Source organism: Lithobates pipiens, unplaced genomic scaffold (assembly GCF_037356315.1).
Source record: "Lithobates pipiens isolate NorthernLeopardFrog02 unplaced genomic scaffold, aLitPip1_a1.2 Scaffold_30, whole genome shotgun sequence".
In the NCBI taxonomy this organism is placed as follows: Eukaryota; Metazoa; Chordata; class Amphibia; order Anura; family Ranidae; genus Lithobates; species Lithobates pipiens.
This window is the reverse complement of record NW_027507791.1, coordinates 65,895,944-65,915,725: the sequence shown is the minus strand read 5'-3', so window position 1 is coordinate 65,915,725 and position 19,782 is coordinate 65,895,944. Positions and strand designations below refer to the sequence as shown.

General features: G+C 46.9%; 1 protein-coding gene across 1 annotated transcript in view; it reads left to right on the top strand.

The window, feature by feature from the left end:
* SNAPC1 (small nuclear RNA activating complex polypeptide 1) overlaps positions 1–19,782 on the top strand; it is a 66,357-nt gene that overhangs the window by 37,436 nt on the left and 9,139 nt on the right. The window contains exons 9-10 of the mRNA XM_077464373.1: positions 17,907–18,042; positions 18,766–18,846. Of these exons, the coding sequence (XP_077320499.1) occupies positions 17,907–18,042; positions 18,766–18,846 (217 nt within the window). The remainder of the gene's footprint in view (positions 1–17,906; positions 18,043–18,765; positions 18,847–19,782) is intronic.

The window sequence follows — 19,782 nt, the reverse complement described above, 5'->3', positions numbered from 1 at the left end:
AGGTCAGTATGTGCCAAGTAGTTAGGTTGTTTGACCATTGTACTTTAGAGAGAATTGATCGTATTCTTAGGTATTTGAAGAAGTCCTTATGGCTTATGTGAAAGTTGGCGTGAAGAGTGTGGAACGGTTTGAGTTTGGAATTCTGGTACAGGTGTCCGAGATTGAGGACCCCTAAGGTTGTCCATGCGGAGAGATCGATATCAGGAGTGAGGACGTGTAGAGCTGACAGTGGTATATGTTGGAGTAGACGTAACGGGATACCCGCAGAAGTTTGTATGGTAGATTTCCACACTCGAATGGAGGCGTTAATTGTATCTAGGAAGGAATGGGGCTCGTGGTGTTGTAGTAAGAGGGCGCACAGGATCAATTTGGGCTGGGAGGCAAGTGCCGCTTGTTCTATTTGTACCCATGTGGTTTGCAGAGCAGTGTTCCACCAGGCCTTGGTTTGGGCTAGTATAATTGCCTTGTAGTAGGCTAATAGGTTAGGTGCTCCCATTCCTCCAGCGGCAACCGGAGTGCAGAGAGTGTTGTTTTTAAGTCGGGAACGTTTGCCATTCCATATAAATGTATTAAAGATGGTTTGGAGGTGGGTTATTTGCTGTTTGAGGAAGGGTATGGGGAGGGTTCGGAACAAATAGAGAACGTGGGGTAGCAAGAACATCTTAGCGAGAGCTATTCTGCCTGCCCAAGAGGCCGTGGTATGTTGAAGGTCTTGAATGGTTTTATGCAGTTTGGTTACGAGATTGTTAAGGTTAAGAGAACGTAAGTGTGATGAGGGCGTGGTGAGTTGGATGCCTAGGTAGGTAAGAGTGGAGTTAGATGTCCACGAGAAGGAGGTGCAGTGGGTAATATCATGTTTGACATGTTGGGTTAAGCCAATGCCCAGCATGCTGGATTTGGTAAAATTGATTTTATAGTGGGAGATTTTGCTAAATAGTGCGAGGGTGTCATGGAGTACGGGAAGGGAGGGGGTAGGGTCAGTTAGGGAGATGATAACATCATCTGCGTATAGTCCAATTTTGTGTGTGGTTCGATCTGTGATTATTCCGGAAATACGCGGGTTATCTCTAATCGACTGGGCTAGGGGTTCCATGACAAGGGCAAATATTAGGGGTGAGAGTGGACACCCCTGACGCGTCCCGTTGGAAATGCGGAAAGGGTCCGAAAGCAGCCCTGAAGTCAGTACTCTGGCACTGGGTGAGGAGTAGAGGGCGAGTATGGCTTGCAAGATGATTCCTTTAAAGCCAAATTTTCGGAGGACTGCAGTTAGGTAGGACCAATCCACCCTGTCAAACGCCTTCTCCGCATCAAGGGAGATGAGCAGAGAAGGCGTCCGACTGTGTTCCACCCATTGTATCAGATCAATGAACCTGCGAGTGCCGTCCGAGGCCTGCCTGCCAGCCACAAACCCCACCTGATCCATGTGAATTAGTTGTGGGATGATATCAGAAAGTCGCGTAGCCAGGAGTTTGGCAAATATCTTAGTATCAGTGTTTAGTAGGGAGATGGGTCCGTAGCTGGCAGGCTGATCGGCCGGTTTACCTGGTTTTGGGATAGTGACAATTGTAGCTTGGAGGGATTCTGGTGGAATGGAGCCTGTAGTTGCAATAAAATTGAAGGAGTGGCATAGGTAGGGAGTAAGGAGTTCAGAGAACGTCTTGTAATATTCGTTATTAAATCCGTCAGGGCCCGGGGCTTTGTGTAGTGGTAGGGCGTTTATGGCTGCTGCAAGTTCCATTGGGGAGAACGGGGAGGAAAGTTGAAGAACTTGTTCCGGCGAAAGTGAGGGGAGGTGAATGCTGGCTAGGAAGTCATCAATTTCAGAGGGGGAGGGTGGCAAGGCCGAGCCAGTGTTGGTGAGATTGTATAATTTGGCATAGTAGGAGCTAAACTGATCTGCAATGTCTTTGGGGTTGGTATACTTAGTGCCCTGGTGGTCCGTAAGGAATGAGATTTTAGACTGAGTCGATTTGCGTTTAAGTTGTTTGGCTAGGTACACTCCAGGTTTGTTGTGATGTGAATAAGTTTGTAGGCGAAGACGCTTAAGATGGTAATCAAAGTTGGAGTGGAGGTGATCACTCAGGGCTTGCCTAGCTGTTTGTAGTTCAGAAGTGAGCCAAGGGGAGGGTTGGGATTTATTAGCTCGTTCGAGAGTGCGTATACGCTCTAGGAGGTTGTTTGTGGTTGAGGTATATTTCTTCTTCTCGTGGGCACCCATTTTAATGAGGAGGCCTCTGATGTAGGCTTTGTGGGCATTCCACAATATAGAGGGGTCAGCCACCGAACCCTCATTTGTGGTGAAATAGTTTTGCAGCTCGGATAGAATCTGGTTTTGGTAGGTCGGGCGCGTGATGATAGAGGTGTTGAGCCTCCAGATGGTGTTGGTTTTGTATGAGAGGGCTGGAAACAGTTTCATTGATATGGGCGCATGATCGGACCATGTAATGAGACCGATCTTAGTGTCTTGGACTAGTTGTAGGGTATGCTTGTCTGTTAAGAAGAGATCTATCCTTGAATAGGTTTGCTGTGTGTGGGAGAAAAACGTATAATCCCTTTCGGAGCCATGTTGGCACCTCCAGGGATCATAAAGGTCTTCTGAGTGGAGTAAGGAGGCAAGAGAGGTGGAATTTTTGCGGGCAGGGTTGGAGGTATCTAGTGAGGCATCAACAATTTGGTTAAAGTCGCCGCAGATGATTAGGGGTCCCTGTTTAAAAGGTGTCAGCTTCTTCAACAGTGATTTGTAAAAAGGGCGTTGATTTGTATTCGGTGTGTAAATGTTAGCAATGGTGATGTTCTGATTATTGATAATGGCATTCAATATTATGAATCTGCCCTCTGGGTCTATTTCTGTGTGGATTGGTTGGAACGAAACTGTGGATCGTATGGCAAGCATTACACCTGCTTTTTTCTTGGTGGCGTTGGCAAAGTAGGAGTGAGGGTATTGTTTGTGGGAACATGAGGGAGGTTTGTTGGACACAAAATGTGTTTCCTGTACACATAATATGTCAGAGGAGTGTGTTAAGGCTTCCTTCCACAACAAACTCCTTTTGTAAGGAGAGTTTAGGCCTTTCGCGTTAATGGATGTAAAGGTGATGGACATGTTGGTAGGCGAATAGGTAGTGGGGGTAGGGGAAGCTTTGAGGTGTACCCCGGTAGCGAGTGTATCAGGGGGAGGGTATGAGGGGGTAAACCTGAAAAAGGTAAGTACAGTAGTAAACTCAACTAACACTTTATAGAAAACCAAATATACTTATACCACAGTATACATAACAAGTAAAACGCAATGGTAGGTTACGGAGTTAGCGTAGAACACAAACAAAAAAAAAAAAAACAAAAAAAAAAAAAAAACCAAGGAAGCAGGTAGGTGTTCAAGTGCTTAGCACTTTTCTTTCTCTGGGGGGAAAAGAGAACGGAGTGTACAATCTGGTGCGCTCATCAAGGACATAGATGAGGTGAAGTGGTGCTGGATCAGTGGCTTCCAAGATTCCAAAGGGCACTCGTTGTGATTGGATAGGAAACGGTAGCTTTCATCTGTGGGTGGAAGCAGGAGCATGGCGCCTTGTACCTAAGGCGGATGATGATGGCGGAGGGTGTTGGTGTTGCCGTTCCGGTGGCGAGGCGGTGATTAAGCCCCAGTTGATCATGCGTTTGATACCATCTTTAGGGGTGAAAATGGTGGTACTCTGATTCTGGTGTGTGACTATCAGCTTGGTAGGGAAGCCCCACTTGTAAGGGATGTTGTTCTTTCTGAGGGTTGTTGTAGTCTGAGCAAACTCTCTTCTTTTCTGAGCAGTGGCAGCAGAGATATCAGCGTACAGGGACACCGAGGAGTAGGGATCAGGGAGTGGAGAAGTGGATCTGGCAGCCGCCATGATCTTTTCTTTTACTTGGAAGAAGTGGATACGTGCTAGTATATCTCTGGGTACGGATGCAGGGAGGTGGTTGGGTTTAACAAGTCGATGTGCTCGGTCTATGACCATGTCGGTTTGTCGCAATTGCGGTATAAGTGAGAGGAATAATTGTTGTATGTAGGGGGTCAACTCCGGGGGTTTAACCGACTCCGGTATTCCTCTAAATTTAATGTTATTCCTTCTCGAGCGATCTTCTAAATCTGCGACTTTAGCTTGCAGATAGTGAATTTCATCAGAGTGATGATCATGCGCGTCCGCCATTTCGTTGTAGGCCACAGTATGTTCAGTGAGTAATTTTTCAATATCCTCTGTGCGATCTTCAATTCGATCGATTCTAGAGTGTAGCGTGGAGATCGACGATCGTAGTTCATTACGGATGTCATTTTGTAGTGATAGCAGCATGAGCTTAAGTGTGTGCTCAGAGGCTGGCTGGTCAGAAGCAGGCAGTGCAGCTAAGGAGTCATGAGGTGGTGGTTCAGGGCCTGCAGGGGTTGAGGTGTCCCAGTGCTGCTTTTTGATTAAAGGAGCCTTGGTGGGTGAGAGGACTGGGGACTGTGCAGCCCTCTTACCTCTGTCAGCAGGCGAGGGTTGAGAGGTTTCATCTGCAGCCGTGGAGCTATCCATCTCGTCAGGGATGATCAGCAGAGAGCTCTCAGCTGCAGTCAGTGAGGTGTTTGGCAGCGCGCCGGCGCCATCTTGTGTCCTCAGCATGTCAGCTCTCTGGAAATAATGTGTGAGGCGGCGGGGTTGGAGGGGGCCGGTACGTCCGCTGCTGGACATACCGATCGGGTGCCCGATGGTTCCGCTCCTCTCTGGTGAAGGAGAGAGGGGGTAGGAGCTGTGATTGAACGCTGAGGGTTGCTGGTTGTCCTTAGGCTGAGCGGAGCTGAGGAATCAAGCGGCCATCTCAGTCCGCGGCTAGCCACGCCCCCCGCTCTAAACCGATTCTTAAAAGTACTGTCCTGTCGCATGGATTCAATCCGATCAGTAGTCTTCATCCTACAAGGATGAGAACTTCTGGCATCAATAGACAAGGATGAGTATCTGCATGTACCTATTTTCCCTGCTCATCAAAGATATCTGCGTTTCGAAGTAGAAAGACTGTGAAAGACTTTCAGTTTGTAGCTCTTCCTTTCAGCTAGCCACTGCACCTCGGGTGTTTTTTTTTTTTTTTTTGTCCAGTGGGCCTACTTCCTCCTCCCATCTATGCTTAGCTACCTCCGCAATCCCGGTCACCGTACGCGTTCTAAGGAGAGTGTATATAGTTGAGATAAGCTTGGCGGGATCCTCCCCCACTATAACACCCACCAGGGGCATCTCTTGGGTACTGGGGAACCCGTCCACGAATTGGGCCCGGAGGGCATGTGAGAGTTGTGCATAGCAAAAAGCCATGTGCGAGGGCAGTCCAAATTCCGCCTGTAATGCATGGAAGCTGCGGACTCCCATCGGGGTGATAACCTGATGTAAATATATCACCCCCCTAGAGGCCCATTGCCCCACTCCCGGTAACGATCTGAGCTCCCCCAATTGGGGATTGTGCCACAGTGGAGTGTGAGAGTGCACCCTCTCAGCCCCGACCATCCCCTGAGCAACATCCCATATACGCCTGTGTTGGTCCAGTAGGGGCGTGCCGCCTTTCTTCCTCCCACCCCTCGCTCGTCCGTGAAACAAAACCTGAAGGGGAGCGTGTGTAGGGTCGTGAGATTTTCCACAGGTCAGCGTGTGATACCGGGGGCCATCTGACTTATGCAGGTGATGGAAATGGGACAGCTGGGCCGCGATATAGTACGAGCGTAGGTCAGGGAGCGCCCCCCCTCCCAGATCTGTGGGGTTCTTGAGTGTATTCCATGCCAGTTTATGGCGGCCTGATCCCCAAACAAAGGTATTAAGGATAGTGTCTATTGTTTTAAAGATCTTGAGGGGTATAAGAGTGGGCGAATGCCACATTTTATATAAGATTTTGGGTAAAACAATCATTTTTATCAGATTGATTCTTCCCATTACTCCCAAGGGGAGTCTGGCCCACGATTGAGTCTTGGCTTTGAGGTATGGGATCAGGGGTAGGATGTTATGTGTCACATAATCTAGGGGCTCCCTGGTGATCTGGACTCCCAAGTATTGAATGGATGATACTCGACGAAGTGGAAGGGAGACCGCGTCGCAGGTGGGGGGGGACATGTCTATGGGCAATATCTGGGATTTCGACCAATTAACCCGAAGGCCCGAGTGAACCCCAAAATCCTCTATAATCTGTAGAGCAGCCCGCAGGGACGGCCCCTCATCCGCCAGATAGAGGAGCATGTCGTCTGCATACAAGCTCACCTTCTCGGCGATGGGGCCTGACCGAAGTCCCTGGACATTAGCATTGGTTCGGAGGGAGGCCGCAAGCGGCTCCACCGCCAAGGCGTACAGGAGAGGGGACAGTGGGCAACCCTGCCTAGTCCCCCGTCCCAGGATCAGGGGTTCCGACATCTGCCCAATCACCGCCACCCTGGCCTCCGGGGAGGAGTATAGCACCCTAACCCATTGAATAAAATTAGGGCCAATCCCAAAGCGTCTGAGGCATTCCCACAAATACTCCCATTCCACAGAATCGAATGCCTTGGCCGCATACAACGCCACCACAACCCGAGCACCCATCCCCCTCGTGACATGCCTGAAGATTCATGTGCAATCTATGGACGTTCATGGCCGTGTTCTTGCCTGGCAAAAACCCGGTTTGGTCTGGATGTATCAGGGAAAGAATATGCGAGTTCAGTCGGGATGCCAAAATTTTGGCCATTATTTTGGCGTCCACCTGGAGCAGAGAAATCGGCCTGTACGAGTCAGGAAGGAGGGGGTCTTTTCCCGGCTTCGGAATAACCACTATCGTCGCCTGTCGAAGGGTATCGGGAAGGGACCCAGATTCAAATAAGAAATTGTACAGTCGGAGAAGTTCGGGGGCTAGCACCTCCAGATACGCCACATAAAAATCCAACGGTAGCCCGTCCTGCCCAGGGGCCTTGGAAGCCGCCAAAGACAAAACCGCAGCCTTCACCTCCTCCTTAGTAAAGGGGAGCTCCAGCTCCGCGGTCTGGGCCGCAGACAGTTGTGCAAATGGGATGGTCTGCAGGAACGCCCGAGTCTCCTGTGCCGTGGCCGACACTCTGGACGTGTACAAGTCTGCATAATACTGTCGAAACAGCTCGGCTACAGCCATCGGGTCAGATGTCAGGGCAGCGTTCTGGTCTAGTAACGAAACCACCACCGGCGGCCTTGCATCTTGATGAGCCAGGTATGCCAATAGCTTCCCAGCCCTTTCGCCCTGCTCGAAAATGCGCTGGTTCGAAAAAAAATGTTTACGCCGAGCCTGCTCGTAATGTAATTGCTCCACCACGCGCGTTTGGAGTTTAAGTGCCGAGGCATTGGCATGCGTGGGAGTAGACATGAACGCACTAGTCGTCGATTCCAGCTGTACCGTCGCCTGTCGCATGGCCTCCTTGGATGCCCGCTTCAGTCTATTGATCCGGCTAATCAGAATAGCACGGGCATGTAATTTGAACGCCTCCCACACCGTCCCCGCCGCAGCCGTGCCCCTATTGACCTCAAAAAAATACTGCCATTCCCCCGCCAGGCCCCCACCCTCCTCCCCCAGCGCCGTCAGCCAAAAGGGGTTAAGGCGCCAAGATCGGGGCCCCACCTGAGGGGCTAGACAGATAGCCGCCCAACAGGGGGCATGGTCCGAGAGGGACCTAACATGGTACCCCACGTCCTCCACCCGCGAGAGGAGGACATCAGACACGAGGATATAATCAATCCGGGACATAGTGGTGTGTGAGGCTGAGAAACAGGAAAATGCAGTGGCATCGGGGTTCCTATGACGCCATACCTCAGTCAAGGAGAACTCACCGAGAGTGCGGGACAGCCTCGTTTCTGTCGGGGTGGCTGGGTCCACGTCACCGCGCAGCCTATCCCTGCGGGGGTTCAGAGTCATGTTAAAGTCCCCAAGCCAAATGGCTGGGGTACCCGGGTATTGGGCCATGTATAACAGTCCCTCTGTGACCAGGCATGCAGAGTACGGGGGCGGTATATATAGGGCTATAATAAGATATTGTCTGCCATAAATATTACAGTGCATAAAAACATATCGGCCCAGTGGGTCTGTCCGCAGGGAGAGCAGGCCAAAGTGCAACGTCTTAGCCACGAGGACTGAGACACCATGGGAGTAAGGGGAATGAGTTGCGTGATATGACCAGCCAACCCAGGGCCGCCGCAGTGCGAGCCGGAGCTGGCCGGTCACATGCGTCTCAGTCAGCACAACAATGTCAGCCCTGTACGCCTTTAAACAGCTAAAGACAGCAGTGCGTTTAATTTTGTCTCTGATCCCGCGGACATTCCACGTCAAAAATTTAACGGCCGACATGTACCAACAGAATTTCAGCCATGAGCCAGGGCGTGCAGCTTGACCTCCAGAGGGGATCCTCCCTCCTCCCCCGAGTATGACACCGTAAAAAAAAGACACATGAGAAGTCCCATGTTACAGCAATATTCACATGTACCACCATAAACACAACTTTGAACATAACTTTAAACAAATTCCCCCCCTCCCTCCCCCACCCAGCCCTCAGCCTCCCCAACATAGCTGGAGCATTCATCCCCAACCTAGTAGGTCCCTGTCCCCTCGTCATGCACATAAGGACAGCCGAGCGGCCGCCGCCGGTCAACCCGCACAGTCCCCTGCGCATGCGGCCAACGTGGTACCTACCCTATCAGAGAACGACCACTCGCTGAAACGGCGATTGTGGCTATACCATAAGCCCATAGGAGCAATAGAGCCAACCGCCCCCGCCCCCAACCCGGTATAAAAGCATGAGAAGAAAAAAAACAAAGAAAAGTCCAGAAACAGTGCACGATGTCCATGAATTGTATATATCAGCCATCTCGAGAACACGCCATAGCAGATAGCAAAAACAAAAATAAAACAAGATTAAAAAAAAAAAAAAGAGGATTGAGGCATACATCTTACCCCCCCCCCCCCCCCCCCCCCGGAAAGCAAAGGTATCCCGCTTCTCGTGACAGTTCTGGCGCCCACAGAAGAAATAAGACCTCTCATAGTCCGCTATTCAGCACAATACAGTCAGCATAGAGCGGTAAGTCCAAAGGCACAAAAAGTAAAAAGAAAAAAGGCAAAAACAGGAGAAGCATATAAATAGAAGAAGTGGGCGCAATAACATCCGCGCAGAGGCAGGTAAGGACAATAAGGGGCAACAAAAGGGGATCCTGGAACATGAGATCAGTCAAGGTAGGGGCTCACCTCCACGAGGCAGTCCAGGCATTCCTCCTCTGCTCAGGCCGGGCGGTTCCTGGCTGCCTCCCTTCTATCCAGCCATTCCGCCGCCTGTGCAGCATCATCAAAAAAGTGTGCACGGTCCTCCCCAATAATACGGAGCCTTGCTGGGTACATCATCGTGTACTTCAGGTGGTGGGTCCGCAGCCGTCGCTTCACCTCCACAAAACGAGCCCTCTGCTTCTGTACCTCCGCCGAGAAATCCGGAAAGACCATCAATCGACCAGCCTGGAAGGGTATATTACCCTTTTCCCTGCTTAATCGCAGAATGACGTCACGATCTCGGAAATTCAACAGCTTGGCGATAAATGTGCGAGGAGGCGCTCCCTCCAGTGGTCTCTTGGCCGGCATGCGATGCGCCCTCTCCACCACAAACGATGTGGAGAAGGCCTCCCTTCCATAGGTTGTAATCAGTAGATTCTCGAGGAAGGTGGGGGGATCCTGTCCCTCAGCACCCTCCGGAAGGCCCACGAAGTGAAGGTTCGATCGGCGGGCCCTGTTCTCCAAATCATCATGCTTCATGGCGAGGAGTTGTAATTGGCGCTGTACCTCCGCGTGGGAATGCTGAAGCGGATGCAGCACATCCTCCGCAGTACTAATCCTGTCCTCCGCTTCCTTGACACGGTCCCTGAGCTTGGTCATGTCCTGTCTGATCAGGGAGATGTCCACACGTATTTCCTCAATTTTGGAGGTTAAGTATGTCTGGCATACGGAGATGGCCTCAAGCACCTTAGTAGTGTCGCTTGCCGTCTGTTGGTCCGCCCGCTGTGAGGAGGTGCCATCTTGGTCCCCTTCTCTGTCTGTTCTCCGGTATTTCTCGAGGGAGGATGTGGCAGCATTACTCTTCTTCGGCGGGGACATCGTGATATCGCTGTCCGGGATGTCCACGAACCTCCCGGGTATACACTGGCGATTCCCGGTCGAGTGTAGGCTAGCAGGATATCTGGGCAGGATAGGTCGGGAGCGGAGCTCAGCTCACATGCGACCTACACCATCGCCGTCCAGGCCACGCCCCCGCACCTCGGGTGTTTACAAAGATCTTGGCTCCTCCTCTAGCCAGATTAAGATCCCATGGTATAACGCTAATAGCGTAACTAGACGACCTGCTCTTGATAGATCGGTTGGATCCTAAATTTAGAGAAGTCTTCTTTAAATCCAGTAAGAAGACTAAAGTATCTGTGTCTGGTCATAGATACAGCCCAGAAGAGGGTATATTTACCCCAGGCAAAAACCAGTGCCATAAAGAGACTGATTCAGGTAGTCAGGGCAAAGAAGGGTCCTTCTATTCGCCTTTGTATGAGGCTGCTGGGCAAGATGGTGTCTTCATTCAAAGCAGTTCATTATGCTCATTTTCATTTGAGACTGCTGCAAAACAGTATCCTGTCTGCCTGGAACAAAAACATCCAGGCGTTAGATTTTCCGATGCACTTGTCTCCTACAGTGTGTCAGAGCCTCAGTTGGTGGTTGATACCCGAGAATCTGCGAAAAGGAAAATCCTTTTTACCAGTTACCTGACCAGTGATAACAACAGATGCCAGTCTTTCAGGTTGGGGAGCAGTTCTGGAACAGTCAACTGTCCAGGGGAGGTGGTCCAAGACCGAGAGGACCTTACCCATCCACATACTGGAGATCCATGCAGCATATCTATCCCTAAAAGCCTGGATGCTCAGGTTACATGGTTGCCCTGTCAGGATCCAGTCCGACAATGCCACAGCTGTGGCTTATATCAGTCACAAAGGAGGAACCAAGAGTCGTGCAGTTCAGGAAGAAGTAAACCAGATCTTATTCTGGGCAGAAAAGCATGTGCCATGCATATCGGCAATCTTCATTCCGGGGGTAGAGAACTTACAGACAGACTACTTAATTCGCTGGCAGTTAGTCCCAGGGGAATGGTCTCTTCACCCCGACATCTTCTATGCCAAAGATGGGGAGTTACGGATGTAGATTTCTTTGCGTCAAGGTTCAACAACAAGATCGACGACTTTGTGTCAAAAACAAGGGATCTACTTGCATGTGGGACAGATACATTGGTGACTCCGTGGCATCGGTTCTCTCTGATTTATGCATTCGTTCCTATTCTGCTGCTGCCATGACTTCTATGCAGGATCAAGCAGGAAAAGAAGTTGGTGCTTCTGGTGGCCCAGAAGAGCTTGGTATGCAGAAACAGTGAAAATGGCGGTAGTTTCCCCTTGGACCCTACAGTCACGTCCAGACCTGCTATCCCAGGGACCAGTGTTCCATCCTGCCTTACAAAAGCTAAATTTAACGGTTTGGCTATTGAAACCCACATTCTGAAGAGTCATGGGCTTTCAGGCCCTGTGATTTCTACCTTGATTAATGCAAGAAAGCCAGCTTCCAGAATGATTTATCATAGAGTCTGGAAAGCATATGTCTCCTGTTGTGAATCCAGGGGTTGGCTTTTCAGAAAATATGTCATTAGCAGAATCCTTGGCTTTCTGCAAATGGAGTTAGAGATGAAGCTGGCCTTGAGTACCATTAAGGGCCAGGTCTCGGTCTTATCAGTTCTGTTTCAACGTCCACTTGCTTCGCATTCTTTGGTCTGAAGCTTTATACAGGGGTTAACGTGCCTTAATCCTCTGGTTAAGGTGCCTCTAAACCCTTGGGACTTGAATTTAGTTCTGTCAGCTTTACAGAAGCAGCCTTTTGAACTGATACATCAAATTCCCTTAGTTCAGACAGCTGAGTCTCATGCAACATTGCTGGCTCTAGATGAACCTCAGGTAAGTATTAGTGGGGCTATTTTAAAGTGGTTGTAAAGGCAAAAGGTTTTTGATCTTAATGCATTCTATGCAAAACCTTTTGCCTTTACAACCACTTTAAAATATAGAATAGTTTAAGTTGTAACAGAATATAACCCTAAAATTATATAATGTATAATATATACGTAGCACAGCAGTCTCTGTATTATCTATCATTTTTAATTATCCAGTCTATCCAGCCAGTGTCTTCATGCCTGTTTGGCTACCTCCCCAAGTTTCATCTATTTTTCCTTATATGATTTGGAGAATGTCGGCACAGCGAGAATCCTCACATAGGACGTAAGCTTGAACAGCTAAGAATTTAACATCTACAACCAAATCTGTTTTAGCTCAAACACACATGCCATTCTCTGCAGCCTCAGCTGCACTGTATAGTGAATGAATTGGAAGTGTTCTGTGCTGAGCCACTTCCTGTTTATTCACAAACTGAAGCATAGTAAACAGTTTACTATGCTTCAGTTATGAATGAACACAGTGAGTGTGTTCACTGTTACATAGTAAGGTTGAATAAAGACACCAGTCCATCCAGTTCAACCTGAGTGAGTGTGTCTACAATTGTCCCTATCCCTGTACATTGTGTCTCATTAAGATGCTTCTCTATTAGATATTATTATATATATATATATATATATATATATATATATATATATATATATATATATATATATATATATATATATATATATAGCACCGGGCTCCACACATACATCGCACACTCACATCAGTCCCTACCCTCAAGGAGCCCGCAATCCAAGGTCCCCAACTCACATTCATATACTAGGGCCAACCCTTTTTACTGCTAGGCGAGAGTGCTACCCACTACACCACTGTGCCGCCTCATAAGTGTCATATTGTGTTCATTTAGAAAAGGAAGTGGCAGTATGCAGAGTGTTCATTCAGAATTCTGTAGCCTTTAGAAAAGGAAGGCACTGGTAACTGACCTATTTACTAGCCCCTTTCCCCACTCTCCATCCTGAAACATCCCCTGCTGCATTATGGTTTGTATATTGACTACAGTGATGACCAAAAAAAAAGGAGCAGGAGGGAAAATGGTTCTTGAACAAACTAATTTCTAACATTGTATGTGAACGTAAGTTCAGGAAAGTCCAATTATTCCAAAATTAAATGTTAGAAAATGAAAGGAAGTCATAAGGGTGCCAGGTGTGTGACCTTATAGGGCAGTGATGGCGAACCTTGGCACCCAGGTGTTGTGGAACTACATTCCTATGTTGCTCAACTACACTGCAGAGTGCATGGGCATCATGGGAAATGTAGTTCCAAAACATCTGGTGTGTCAAGGTTCGCCATCACTGTTATAGGGCAATGTGGAATTAGTGCAAAAATACAAAATAATGGAACAAATGTACAACTGCCCTCATTAGATTGAGATAACAACAAGACAGCAAGTATATCTTTAGCTGCCGTTGGTCAATTTTTCTGTCTGAGTGGGGTCAGTATCCTGGCCACATTCCATTCCTACCCTATACACATCTCCACTCAGACAGAAAAATTGACCAGCGGCAGCTAAAGACATGCTTGCTGTCTGATTGTTGTCTTCCTATAATGAAAGTTATCTGTTCCATCATTTTGTATTTTTCTACTAATTCCACATTGCCCTATAAGGTCACACACCTGGCATCCTTATGACTTCCTTTTATTTTATACATTATGAGTTTTAGACCGTTATGAATAAAAAGGTGAAGTTTTAGGTCATAATGGGTGCGGTGCATGTGTATAGCGCACCCCTGCTGTTGTTTCTCTTGGTTTCTTCTCGGGTATTTTTTTTGTTTTTCGGGTGTTTATAAAAAATGTTAAGTGCTTTTGCACATTATTCATCAAGCCATCAAATGTACTGAGAATTTTTATACAAATGTTTGTATGAATGTTTGTACAAACATTTGTTTAAAAATCTGCTAGTGTATGGCAAACTTTACAAAACACCCTACCTGGAACATATACAGCAATAAATAGATGAACCACTTGATGACCAGCGACCTACTCATACATTGCTATACTTCAAGTGGTTATATCGGGATCATGCCTGCAGCTGCATGTATAATCCCGGTACCGTTTTTTTAGAGCCAAAGCGTGGCTCTCTTGTAAAAGCAGTAGCTAATTAGCTTCTGGATTACTTTTACAAGCAGCGGGAGGGGACGCCCCTCCTCCCATCTGTGACTTTACTGGAATCTCCCATCCCACCGGTAGTCCTGATCAACCAGTGGGTGCTTCCACCAGCTGATCGGAGAGCTGAACAAAGACAGGATTAACTTTGTTCGGCTCTGAGCTATAGTAATCTGAAAGCGATAACCTGATGTCACTTCTGGTTTAACCTGATGTCAACTACGCTATTTTGAAACGTCAAAAGCATTCAAACACACCGATCTTGGTTTGATCAAATGCTTTTAAGGGCAGATGAGGGATTTGGGGGTCTTACAGATCTCTCCATAAAAAGTACCTGTCACATGTCTATTGCTGTCCCAAGGGATGTTTACATTTCTTGTGAGAGCAATAAAAGTGATTAAAAAAAAAAATGTAAAAGTGACAATGTGAGAATAACATAAAAAAAAATGTTTTAAAGTGACCCATCCCCCTGTGCTCACACGCAAAGGCGAACACGTGTGTTGGTCCCGCACACATGCAAACAGCGATTGTCCCACAAATGTGAGGTATCGCCTTGACCGTCAGATCAGGAGCAGTAATTCTAGCACCAGACCTCCTTTGTAAATCTAAAGTGGTAACCTGTAAAGGCTTTTAAAGCGTTGTCCATGGATAGTAAATTGTATGTCGTTTGTCTCTGTTGCACGGGCGTGCGCAATTTTAAAGTGTGAGTTGTTTGGTATCCATTTACGTGGTATAACATCATCTTTTTTATTTTACCATATGTATATCAGCCAGTCAACCAGCAGATTAAACGTTGTGTATGAATGTCCTAAGCAGGGTGGATTTGATTTAAATCACTAGTAAAAAGGCTTGATTTAAATCATCATTTTTAAAGAGCAACTGTCATTTTTGTCCCTCAGTGGCTCCTCTTCTGACCCATAGAAAGTACAGGTCGGCAACTCGACAGCTTCTTCATAGAAAATATTTTTTTAAGCATTACAGCAATAACATCATCCAAAAATTCTGACGCGTTTCAGCCTTAGGCCTTCCTCAAAAACATAAAAATATGACATTAGAAACAAGTATAAGGGAAGCAGCCCTTGTGAGGTATGAAGGGCATAAATCATTTAATTAAAAAAATCAACCCATTAACCGGTTCCCGACCAGCTCCTGTAAATATACATTGGCAGAATGGCATGGCTGGGCAAAGTAACGCACCCGTACGTTACTTTGAATTGCCCGCCATGTGAGCACGACTGCAGAGAGCTCCGTGACCGTGGTTGTGGGTCCCGTGGACTCGATCGCCACGGGGATACCCGCGATCGTGTCACGGAGCTCAAGAACGGGGAGATGCCGATGTAAACAGCATCTCTAGTGACAGCACACTGATCGTCTGCTCCCTGTCATTGGGAGCAGCGATTAGTGTGGTGTCACACACAGCCACACCCCCATACAGTTAGAAACATTCCCCTAAGAACACTTAACCCCTCCACTGCCACCTAGCGGTTAAAGCGGTCCTCCACCCTGAAGTGGAAGTTCCGCTCATCTGATCCCTCCCCCCCCTCCGGTGCCACAATCGGCACCTTTCAGGGGGGGGGGTGCAGTTACCTGGATAATTCAGGTATCTGCATCCACTTCCGGGACAAGACTGCCGCAGATGCCCCCCCCCCCCCCCCCGTTGTGTTCTGGGAAACACACAGTTCCCAGGACACAGCGGGGACAGGCAGAGACGCGCAGCGCGACTCGCTCATGCGCAGTAGGGAGCCGGGCAGTGAAGCCGCAATGCTTCACTTCCCGATTCCCTGACAGAGGATGGCGGCGGGGGCAGCAGAGAGACGAGCGATCGCTCGTCATCTGCCGCCGACATCGCTGGACCCTGGGACAGGTAAGTGTCCATTTATTAAAAGTCAGCAGCTGCAATATTTGTAGCTGCTGGCTTTTAATATTTTTTTTTAAAGGTGCAGAACCACTTTAACCCCTTCACTGCCAGTGACATTTTTACAGTAATCAATGCAATTTTATACCATTGGTCGCTGTATTAATGCCAATGGTCCCAAAAATGTGTTGAAATTGTCCGATGTGTCTGCCAAAATGTCGCAGTCACGATAAAAATCACTGATTGCCGACATTACTAGATTATTAATAGAAATGCCATAAAACGATCCCCTATTTTGTAGACCCTATAACTTGCGCAAACCAATAAAGGCGATTTTTTTCTTCCAACAATATGTAGAAGAATACACATCAGCCTAAACTCAGGGGAAAAAATGTTTTTTTTTTATATATTTTTGGGGGATATTTATTATAGCAAAATGTAAAAAATAATGTGTTTTTTTTTTTTTTTTTTTTTTCAAAATTGTCGCTCTTTTTTGTTAATAGAGCAAAAAATAAAAACTGCAGAGGTGATCAAATACCACCAAAAGAAAGCTCTATTTTTGAGAAAAAAAGGACGGCAATTTTGTTTGGGAGCCACGTTGCATGACCGCGCAATTGTCAGTTAAAACAACGCAGTGCGAATCGCAAAAAACGCTCTGGTCAGAAAGGGGGTAAATCCTTCCAGGGGTAAACGTGCCGCTGTCTGTGTCCAGTAAGTGTTATATCCAAATAATCGATTCTGACAGAGTAAAAGTGATGACTCCTCTTACCCACTGTTGACTCACCAACAATCCCATTCACTTTAATGAGGCGGCTGGTGATGCAACAGTGACACAACAAGGCGCAGGACGTGGCGGCAGCAGGTGAGTGGATGCCCACTAACAGACACTGCCATAATGGATTTGAAATTACAGGTGCTCTTTAAATGTAAGAACTTATTCTTGCTGGTAGTTAGAATCTTTAATATTTGCATACAAAATTAAGGTTTCCTATATAGAAGAATAAACTGTCAGGTTCGTAAAACGTCGATATTGGAACCGATTCAATCATACAGTTTGTAGTGTACATAGATTTGCAAAACAATATGATAAAAGAATATTCCTGAACTTTGTTTTCTCTCACGGCTACTCTGAAATTGTGTGAATGCATCAATGCAGTGTGTGTGTTATCTCTGCTTGCAGAGCTTAGATTCATTGAATGAGTTTACCAAAAATGTAAATCTTGCCAAATATACAGACTAATGCTACATAACTAAGCAAATTTATCCTAAATAGAAACTATCTTTATTTTTATTTCAAAAGCATTTTATTAAAATAAGTTTGACCTGAATCAAAAAAAAAAAATGTTTTTTTCTTTTTTTAAATCATTGATTTTTATCCACCTTGGTCCCAAGAAAGGGTAGCATAACTATGTTGGGGGTGCAAGTGACAGTTGCAGCCAAATTGACTAAAATTCAACATCTCGTCCTGCTCTATCACTCATAGTAAATATAAAGAAATAGCCAGAAATCATTACACTAAATAAAATATAGCGCAATGGGAAGTGGCCGTTTATTTGGTTTTATAAGGTGCCGCTGACCAAGCACGCTACTTTACTATACGCTAACAAACCCTTGTATAGTAGTAAACCTGACTCGTTATTTTTTCTTCCCCCCCCCCCACTGAACTTTATGTGAAGTGTACAAAAATACACGTCATTCATGTCACTCCTTGTCACTCTATCCACAGCTTTAAAAAACAGTTTTGACTGGGTATAAGCTTTAAATGATGGTTTGTTTTGTAGTATAGTTAGCTTTATTGCTAAAGTGGGGGTTCTTGTTGATTCCCCCAACTCCAGGAGCACCAAGCCGAGATCATAGAGCATCTGTGAATCAATGTGTGGTTTTTGTATTTATATTATATTTTTCTTATATAGGCTATGAAGTCAAGACGGCATCGGCAGGTTCAGCTGGCATCCTCTGAATCTGGTTCTGATTACAAAAGTACAAGAGCTGAGAGAAGAAAAGTGCAAGCACGGAAGTACATGGAGGCAAAAGAGGAACAGAAGCGAGGTATTGTTTCCTTTTACACTGACCGTGAACTTGCAACCTGTATTGGAGCGTACACAGGGGCACAGCACTGCATCCTAGGAGTAAGGGATCACAGGCACCCCCCATATCTGGATGTCCATTATACACTACTGTGCAACAGTTTTAGGCAGCTGTGAAAAAATGCTGAAAATTAAGAATGCTTTCAGAAATATAAGTGTTAATAATTTCTTTTTTATCAATTAACAAAATGGAAAGTAAATGAACAGAAGAGAAATCCAAGTCAAATCAATATTTGGTGTGACCACACGTTGCCTTCAAAACAGCATCAATTCTTCTAGGAACCCTTGCACACAGTTTATTTAAGGAACTTGGCAGGTAGATTGTTCAAAAAATCTTGGAGAGCTAACCACAGTTCTCCTGTTAATGTAGGCTGCCTCAAATCCTTTTGTCTCTTCATGTAATCCCAGACAGACTCCATGATGCTGAGATTAGGGCTCTATGGGGGGCAGATCATCACTTGCAGGACTTCTTGTTCTTTACACTGAAGATAGTTCTTAATAACATTGGCTGTGTGTTTGGGGTCGTTGTCATGCTTCAAAATAAATTTGACACCATTACACATCGCCCTAATGGAATGGTATTTGTGAGTGAGCCTAAAGAAATATCGGCCTCAAAGGACATTGAAAACTGCAGTTCTGCATAACTGAATTGTAAACCTGATTACTATTGATCTTTTCATTGCAGCTTACCTTTCTTTGATAAAAAGGAAGTCTTCTGTAAAGATGCCAGTGATTTCCGAAGAGGATTCATCTTCCAGCACTGAAGGTGGGGGCATTATCTGACTATTTATTTATCATAGAAGGATTGTGTTCTGTGTGTCAGTAATGTATTTTTTGTCTGGTAAGTTGGTACCATATACTGTATAAATTACACAGATGTCTTAAACCTGTTAGAATACAAAAAAATCCCTAAAATGTTCTAAGCATGCCACTGTTTCTAAACATATTTTCTCTTATATTCACCGGCCGACACAGCTCCTCTCTTAGCCATTGGGTTGTTATGCCCATTACTAGGAGATACTAGGCATTAGTTGTAATACAACACTCAGAACTCTTAGTTCCGCCCAGGGGGCGGTCCCTTGGGCAACAACCCTCCACCCTGCCATGCAGTCATCAGTTTTATTTTGCCTAGTGAAGGAGAAGGACCTAGGAACCTGCGGGCCCATTGGTACATGCTTTTTTATGCAGAAGTGTGACTTTGATGAATGATCCTGTGATCTACTATCAACAGCTGGCTGGGTTACAGGCTGGATACCCTTATCCTTGTAGTCTCCCCATTCCAGCCATCGAGCGTGTGCAGGCCGCAGCTACGCGCTCCGCTGGCCACAACGAAACTTCAGCTCCAGAGGTGGCCGGTGAGCTTTTATGCTCCAAGGCATACACATGACTGGGCTACTGATGTCTGCGTCACAGTATGCCGGGCCAGCAGCCACCCTGTACTGATCAGTGAGTGGGTCTGTGATGGAATGTCTCCCAGCTCTTCAGGACTGGTAAGTACAGCTCTCCCTGCCTCGGCGGGGCTGAGCAGCTGGGCATTCCCTGGGAGGTTGATTCGGGGATCCCTTAGCTCCCTCTCTTCTCTCCTCTGTCCCTATTTTACCTCCCCCCCTCTGGGGGGATGCTGCATGTGGCTGCTGAGTGGTGAGTGTGTGTCTATGCAGGGGCACTCATCTGGGGGGGAGGGGGGCTGCGCTGGCTAGAG